At 45.6% G+C, this 9,044-nt stretch overlaps 1 protein-coding gene across 1 annotated transcript; it reads right to left on the bottom strand.

The window, feature by feature from the left end:
• Positions 1 to 618: 618 nt before the first annotated feature.
• On the bottom strand, positions 619 to 7,147 carry LOC132379424 (zinc finger protein 229-like). The gene is made up of 2 exons (XM_059947267.1): positions 7,083 to 7,147; positions 619 to 6,497 (listed from the first exon to the last, which is right to left on the bottom strand). The coding sequence occupies exon 2, from the start codon at positions 5,716 to 5,718 to the stop codon at positions 4,534 to 4,536; it is 1,185 nt and encodes a 394-aa protein (XP_059803250.1). The 5' UTR covers positions 5,719 to 6,497; positions 7,083 to 7,147; the 3' UTR covers positions 619 to 4,533.
• Between the last annotated feature and the right edge of the window lie 1,897 nt (positions 7,148 to 9,044).

The raw sequence follows: 9,044 nt of genomic DNA, 5'->3' as shown, positions 1-9,044 counted from the left end.
AGCTCAACTTCTTCAGTTGTACTGACCAGGTCCTTAGTAGAATAACTCCTTATTGTACAACATGGACACCAAAGACATGAGCGCTCCAGGACGAGATGCAAAAGGAGGAGTAGGAAGCACTTTACTTTGGACAGTAAGTCTAACTAAAACTAAGATATAATTGGGCAATCTTGATCAGCCTAAATGCAAAACAAAGGAATAAACAGGATGTAGCATTGCGTTACCACCTGTAAGGATGTATCATGATTCGTATTCTATATAGACAAATAAGTGACTAGAAGCTGAACAAGAATTCAAATGGTCAATATCATAATAGAATTGATAATTGAGCTTCAGAGCAGTTCAGTGACTGGGGCTGCATTGTGATTAGGAAAACGAGTACATGTTGTCAGTTAATTGGTGACGTCAGTTCTTCATCCTGGATGGTGAGCATTCAGAATATGTCAGTATAAGGGGGCAGCCTGAGGTGAGCAGAAGGGATGGATTTATAGAGCATTGTTACAGGATGATGGCAGGAGGCGCAATAGGGACACCAGCAGAGACCAACTGAGCAGTGTGGTGGCCTCTCTACTGTACCTTCAGTGAGCTGCAGAGTCAGGAAGCACAGGAGACACAAAATTTAAAATTGAATTGATTTATTTATGTCAGATCCACAATATTTAACTCCAGTCAGTTAAAGGCTAATGTCATCCGAACAAACCACTCCTGTGCTCGGCGGCCAGAGTTCAGTTCCAGGTGCGATGAATAGCAGCAATAACTGCAATGTGACAACACACTCACTCTAGAACTTGCAACTGGATTCACTAAATATGATGGTTAAAAACTCAACATGGAATAACTTAAACTGCCTCCCCTGGGTGAACTTGCTATTGCCTCACAAGGTGGGATAACTGAGCAAATCCTTTCCCACATATGGAGCAAATGAGTGGTCTCCCCCTCATGTGAACTTATGGATGTATCTGCAGGTGGGATGATCAAGGAAATACCTTCACACAGACAATTGGCCTCTCCCCAGTGTAACAAAATGAATCCCATCCCGTAGATGGAGCAGGTGAAAGGTTTCTCCCTGTTGAGCATCTGATCTTCTGTGAGTTTTCTGATGTGTCTTCAGGCTGGACAACTGAATGAATCCCACCACGCATTCAGAACAGGGGCACTGTCTCTGTGTGGCATGAACTCCCTGATGTACCTTCAGGTACACTGTGAACTCACTGGTGAGCCTGCAGACCAGCTGAATCACTGAAGCCCCTGGAGTAACACAGCAGGTCGGGCAGTATCTAGGAAAATGATATTTCATGCTGAGCCCCGTCATCAGGAAGATGCCAGAATAAAAAGGTGGGGGCAGGTGGTGAGGAAGGATAGCTGGAAGGTGAAACCAGACGGTGTTGGAAAGACAAAGGGCTGGAGAAGAAAAGTAGCAGAAGAGGAGAATGGACTATAAGAGAAAGGAGGGGCTCCAAGGGGAGGTTATAGGCTGGTAAGAGGCCAGAGAGGGGGATAGAATTTTCTTTTAAAACCAGATGGAATACAAGATGTTGTTCCTCTACCCTGAGCATCACCTCAACTTGGCACAAGAGGTGGTCATGGACTGACATGTCAGAATGGGAATGACAATGACAATGTTTAGCCACTGGGAAGTTCTGCTTTTGGCGGATGCAGCAAAGTTGCTTGACGAAGCAGTTCCCAATTTGCAATGAGTCTCACCAATGTGGAGGAGGCCACAGTGGGAGCACTGGACACAAAAGATGACCCCTGCAGATTTACAGGTGAAGTGTTGTCCCACCTGGAAGGACTGTTTGGGGCCCTGAATGGAGGTGAGCGGACAGGTGAAGCATTAGGCTGCTTGCTGGGATAAGTGCCGGGAGTGGGATGAATGGACAAAGGAATCGTGGAAGGAACGATCCCTACAAAAAGCCAAGGAATGGGGATGGTGGTAGGTAAAGATACGTTTAGTGGTAGGACCCCTTTGGAGATGGAGGAAGTTGTGAAGGATGATGTGTTGGATGTGGAGGCTGATAGGGTGGTAGGTAACAAGAACTCTATCACTGATTAAGTGTTAAGGCAGCGGGGAGATGGGGTGAGCGCAGACGTGTGAGAAAGAGATGCAGGTGGGGGCAGCATCAATAGTGAAGGGAAACCCCATTCTTTGAAGGAGGAGGACACCTATGAGATATACTGGTGTTACAAAGGAAATATTTGATCACTCCTTCAATAACTAGAAGATGATCTACAAGGTTTACTTTCAGGGTGCTTCATCCAAATCTCACCCCTACACTGACATTTGTCTGGGCTCTCTTTGCTACAACTGGTGTAACACCTATCTACATGCTATCTAGCATCTCCAATGCTACATTCAAAGAACAATGGTATTCAAATGCTGGTAAAATGGCACTCACTGATGAGTTGTCGTGTTTGAGATTGCCATACATAAAATCTCCTGCCTTTTCTACCCAGTAAAAAGTTTATTAAAAAAAAATACCAATGGGTGAATGACAGCATTTCAGATGAGATAGTTACATAGAAAATCTACAGCACAGTACAGGCCCTTCGGCCCACAGAGCTCTGCCGAGCATGTCCCTACCTTAGAACTACCTAAGCTTACCCATAGCCCTCTATTTTTCTGAGCTCCATGACCGATCCAAGAGTTCCTTAAAAGACCCCATTGAATCTTCCTCCACCACCGGTGCCAGCAGCCCATTCCACCCACTCACCAGTCTCTGTGTAAAAAACTTACCCCTGACATCTCCTCTGTTCTTACTTCCAAGCACCTTAAACCTGTGCCCTCTCATTATCTTGTACACCTCCATCAGGTCACCTTTCATCCTCCGTCGCTCCAAGGAGAAAAAGCTGTGTTCACTCAACCTATTCTCATAAGGCATGCTTCCCAATCCAGGCAACATCCTTGTAAATCTCCTCTGCACCCTTTCTATGGCTTCCACATCCTTCCTGTAGTGAGGCGACCAGAACTGAGTGCAATACTCCAAGTGGGGTCTGACCAGCATCCTATATAGTTTTAGTCTCCAATGCAATCTCTGACATCATACTGTCATAATGATACTCCATGCAAGTTAGAACAAATCTACCAATTCACAGTTCAGGCATCTGGGCTCAGTTTCGAATCCCCTGACTTGTCTACCTGTCTGTAACGTAATGGAACAATCCTGCCTATTATCTATCTGTGATTTGGTTTAGTGTGTCTCTGTCCATTGCTATAGCACATCACAATACCCAACAGTACTTACACAGCTGTTCCTGGAGGCTTTCAGATCAGTGACACTAGGGAGATTGATGGGGATGAACTCAGCAATGGCAATGTCAATAGTAGATTATTAGACTTTCTTGTTAGAAATTGTTCATGTGTGGAACTTCTGTGGTGTGAATGCAATGGGTCACTTGTTACCCAAAACAGAGGTGTCTGTTTTCATTATCCATCCGGACAGAATAGAAGAAACAATGGTCTCACTTGACAGACAGATCCAGAACCAGATGGCATTCAAAGGTAATCTGCTAAAGACACAAAAGTAATGCATAGAGCTTATCTTTAGACTCTCAGCAGCTATGCACTTGATTCACAGTGATCGTACACCCTGAGTCTCAGAGATTCCTGGGTAAGAACAGTGCCATTGAAAACAATTACAAGCATTGTCTCCCCCCTGCCAAAATGACACCAGACCAATCAATACTTTTATGAGAACTCAGTTGCAAGCTCCCACAAGCAATATATTCAATGTCAACAGGCATTGTGTGTACATTGTCAAAGTCAATGTAATTTTTCTCTGTGTCAATCAGCTTCTAAATGTTTGCCACTCATTGTCATGCCCCGCTCTGCTCTCCCCCCGCATCATATGCTCTTACACCAACCACTGCCCAGAGTCCCTGGGTTGACCCATTTCTGACCCTGCTCCATTGAACATTCAACTAAAGGTTCTCCGTTCTACTTTCAGTCTTTAGCGGAAAATGGTGTACTTTAACAACCCAACTGTATGAGACACAACTCTTTATAAACAGTGAAAATGACCCATAATGTTGAAATGAACAGGGCATATGGAGGTTAACAACCTACATTGTTCTTCCTTGGTCCAGCTCATCACCATCTTCAGTTTGCAGAAAGTCATGCAGGAATTTCAAGGGAAAACTCTTCAGCCACAGAGTGGGGACTGTTTGCAACCCATCACCGCAGGGAGAGCGAGAGGTGAACAGCAGGGAAGGATTTAAAAGGACTACTGTGGAACAGAAATACTGGCAGGGACCAGCTGGGCTGAGTTGACTTCCTACTCTACACTGGGTGTGTTGTAGACTCAGTAGGTACCCAAGATAGAGCTTAAAACAGAATTGATTTATTAATCACAGATTCAGAATATTAAATTCTAGTCCCATTAAAGGTGAACATCAGCAGAAGAAAATTCTTCCATGCCCAGTGACGAGGGTGTAGAAGTGGGTGTAATAAGCAGCAGCAATCGTTGCAGAGTTCGACAGTAACAGTAATTTTTGAACTTGGCTCTGGAGTGGTTAAATATCCAGCATGCCGCTTGTTTAAACTTTTCCCCCAGCGTGAACTCGGTAGTGCGCCACTAGGTGGGATGACTGAGTGAATCCCTTTCCACATTCTGAGCAGGTGAATGGCCTCTCCCCTGTGTGAACTCGCTGGTGTAGGCTCAGTTGAAATGACCAAGGAAATCCCTTCCCACAGTCTGAGCAGGTGAATGGCATCTCCCCAGTGTGAACTGACTGGTGTGTCCGTAGGTGGGATGAATGAGTGAACCCCTTCCCACACAAGGAACAAGTGAATGGCCTCTCCCCAGTGTGAACTCGTTGGTGTGTCTGTAGGAGGGAAGACCGAGTGAAACTCTTCCCACAGTATGAGCAGGTGAACGGCCTCTCCCCAGTGTGAACTCGCTGATGTTCCTTCAGTTGAGATGACCAAGTGAATGCCTTCCCACAGTCCGAGCAGGTGAACGGCCTCTCCCCAGTGTGAACTCGTTGATGTACCTTCAGTTGAGATGACTGAGTGAATCCCTTCCCACAATCTGAGCAGGTGAATGGCCTCTCTCCAGTGTGAACTCGCTGGTGTGCCAGTAGGTCAGATGACCGAGTGAATCCTTTCCCACAGTATGAGCAGATGAATGGCCTCTCTCCAGTGTGAATTCTCCGATGTACCTTCAGTTGAGATGACTGAGTGAATCCCTTTCCACAGTCTGAGCAGGTGAATGGCCTCTCCCCAGTGTGAACCGACTGGTGTGTCAGTAGGCCCGAAGACCGAGTGAATCCCTTCCCACAGAACGAGCAGATGAATGGTTTCTCCCCAGTGTGAGCTGACTGGTGTCTCTGTAGGTTTGATGACTGAGTGAATCCCTTCCCACAGTCTGAGCAGGTGAATGGCATCTCCCCAGTGTGAACTGACCGGTGTGCCAGTAGGTAAGATGACTGAGTGAATCCCTTCCCACAGTCTGAGCAGATGAACGGCCTCTCCCCAGTGTGAACTGACTGGTGTGTTTGTAGGTGGGATGGCCGAGAGAATCCTTTTCCACACACGGAACAGGTGAACGGCCTCTCTCCCGTGTGAACTCGATGATGCCTCAGCAGGTTGGATGAATGAGTGAATTCCTTACCACAGTCTGAGCAGGTGAATGGCCTCTCCCCAGTGTGAACTCGCTGATGTACCTTCAGCTGATATGACTGAGAAAATCCCTTCCCACAATCTGAGCAGGTGAACGGCATCTCACCAGTGTAAACTGACTGGTGCGCCAATAGGTCAGACGACCAAGTAAATCCTTTCCTACAATCAGAGCAGAGGCATGGCCTCTCCCGACTCACTCATGGGTCAACAGATTAAACAGTGAATCTCGTCCCATCTCGTCTCCATTGTGAACTCACTGGTGTGTCTGCAGGTGCACTGACTGAGTGAATCTCTTCCACACCTGGAGCAGGTGAATGGCCTCTTACAGGTTTGAATTTTCTGATGTTTCTTTAGCTTGGATGACAGAATGAATTGCTTTCCACATTCAGAATTGCTCAACTATCTCCCTATGGTGTGAACTTGTTGATGTATCTGCAGGCTGGATGGACAAAAACAGCAGGTAAATGGCCACTCCCCACTGAGAACTCACTGGTTTGTCTGCATGTGGGCTAAGTGAGTAAATCCCTTCCCACACTGATATCAATCTGCCACCAGTTCTCTGGTGATTCAGAGTCAGATGTAGCAAAACCCTTGCACAATCAATGCATGTGAAGAAATGATCTCTGGTGAACAAATGCTGGTGTCTTCTCAGCACCCCAGCTCTGGTGGATTTCCCTGAGTTACAACAGGTAACTTCATTTCAGATACAAAGCATATTTTCAGCTGGGATGAGATACTTCTTTTCCAAGGATCAACAACAGATATATTGGTTTTACAAAGAAAAGATCTGGTCACTCCTTAAATATCTGGACAGAGACAGCAACACTGACTTGTTACTGCACTTGAGATTCCCATAGACAAATCCTTTGCCATTTCTAACCTGTCAAAAGATTTACAAAAGAAATCAATAGGTGACGGGCAGCATTTCAGACAGGATAATTTTCTTAAGAACTAAACCTGATGGAAGGATTTTGTTCTTTTTTCATGCAGCACTAACTCATATTTTTATTGATTGGAAGATAGACTTTTCGCCCGAGATGAATTCGGAACAATATTTTGTTCCGAGTTTCCTAATCCTTGGATTTGGATCTGGAGCTCGGCAGGGCTTGGAAGATCGATCAGCAACCACTTCCTCCGCCTGCGCTTCCAAACTCGCTTTGCGGACCGGTGGGGAAACCATCCATGGGAGCCTCTATACCCAGAGAGCCCACCATCGAGGGACCCGTCTATCCGTCACGGTGCCAGCAATGCGCATGCGGCCCAAAAATGGCGCCAGCACCTTAGCTCATCAGCAAAAATGTCCCCGAGGCCCGGGTGCGTATTGTGGGTCTGACAGAGAGGGAAAGGCCCGCGGCTGGCCTGAGCTTGCGGTACCACGGTGTGATCGGAGCTCACAACAATTATCCCCCAGTCACGGTGCGGACGACAGCACTGACGAGACCCCAAACCCCAGCCCTCGTCTTACCTGCCGCCGACCACCCAGACGACCGTCTTTTGTCCACTACGCGCATGCTCGATTTTCGGGCACAGTCCGCGACTATTACGCCTGCGCATTTGATCCTTGGATCATCGCAGGCGAATTCTGAAGCGCGAAGGCCTATGGGTAAGCAAGTTGCCATTGAAAGTGACTTCAAGCTCCGGTTCAACACTGCGTTTCAAATACAGTCAAGGTTTTTAGGTAGAAAACTCAGCGTCTACTTTGAAGCAGCAGGTTCCCACAAGCAATATACTCAATATCAACAGGCATTCTATATGTCAAAAGTCTAAGTCCAAGCCACTTACAAATGCAGATCAGTAAACACAGAAGCGATTTTGCAAAACCTGGAATTATAGAAATCACTCAAAGTGCTGTAGACACAAAGTCAAGGCATAGTGAAGGGTCTCGACCCGAAATTCAATCAATCGGTTTCCAGACATTGCTGATCTTTCATATGAAGACATCTCCTCCTAGTCTGATTCCCTTCTTTCCTCCATGTAAACTGTAGCCCCACTACTTTCTGGACCTCCAAGCCCCCGATTTGGGCTGGCTCCTCTCTGGTTCCTGTTCCTACTTCATCAAACATTTATTCCCCATTCTGTTACCATAGCATAGAGCAGAGAGGTTCATTGCAACATTGCAAATGTGTGAGTCACAGCCATTTGACATCAGTGAAAATGGCCCACAATTTTGAAAAGAGCATATTAGAAGGTTTTTAACCATGCATTCTTCCTTGGTCCAGAGCCCTGAGGAATGTTGAATATTTGGGGCAAAATCCCAGTGAACTTACCTTCTTCTGCAGTATGTAGAAAGTCATAGAGGAGATACAACGTAAACCTCTTCACCCACAGAGTGGTGACCAGTTGGAATATTTCATCCCATGGAGAGTGAGAGGCAAACAGAAAGGATGGATTTTAAAGCACATATATGGTACAGAAACACGGGCAGTAACCAATTGAACTAAGTGGCTTCTCTACTTTACATTGGGATGTGGCAGAGACTGTAAGCATCTGAAACCAGGATTTTTAAGAGAACTGATTTATTTGTCACAGATCCACAATATTAAACAACAGTACAATGAAATCTAAAAGCAGGAGAACAACCCCAGCAATACTCAGCAATCAGTCCTGGGTGTGATGGGCAATAACTGCAGGATCCGATATTAACAGTCCCTCATGAACTTGCAACTGGATTCAGTCACCATGATGGTTAAAAAAATTAACAAAGAACTTGTTTAAACTTCCTCCCTGATGTGAAGTTGCTGGTGCTTCAGCAGCTGTGGTGATTGAATAATTTTCTTTGGTCACTCAGGACAGAAGTGTGACCTCTACTTATTGGGAGTAATAAGTAGAGGACACTGGAGCTGCAGGAGGTGAACTGACTGAATTAATTCATTCCCATACTCAGAACAAGTACACAGCTATTCATCTGCATGAAATGACTGGTGTTTCAGTAGCTCAGGTGACTGAATGAATCCCTTGCCACATCTGGAATAGATGAAAGACCTCTCCCCGGTGTGAATTCTCTGGTGTTTCTGAAAATCAGATGCTTTGATGAATTCTTTCCCCACACACAGAGCAGATGTGAACTTGCTGGTGTATCCATATGTGCAGTGGCCTAGTGAATCCCTACCTAAATGAGAGCCATTTCACTGCTATCAAATCTATGGCTATTTATCAGGTCAGATCATGGACATGTACACAAATTTGGGTTCTCTTTGGTGTACTGTCTTCTCAAACATTTCCTCCTCCACATTCAAGTATCAATGTCATTCAGGAGCTGGTGGACTGTTGTGTTTGACATTCCCATCAACAAATCCTTTGCCTTTTCTACCCTGTAATAAGTTTGCAAAAGACATTAATGTGCGAAAGACAACAGTTCAGCTAAGATGATTTTATTCTTTTTGATGACCTCTGGTATTACACTGTTACAGCAAAGATCAACACAGTT

This window comes from Hypanus sabinus, chromosome 22 (assembly GCF_030144855.1).
Source record: "Hypanus sabinus isolate sHypSab1 chromosome 22, sHypSab1.hap1, whole genome shotgun sequence".
NCBI lineage: Eukaryota > Metazoa > Chordata > Chondrichthyes > Myliobatiformes > Dasyatidae > Hypanus > Hypanus sabinus.
This window is presented reverse-complemented; position numbering and strand designations above follow the sequence as displayed.

Bases quoted from the DNA above. Each gene is read 5' to 3' on its own strand.
- LOC132379424 (XM_059947267.1), bottom strand. From the start codon at position 5,718: ATGCCGTTCACCTGCTCAGATTGTGGGAAGGGATTTTCTCAGTCATAT.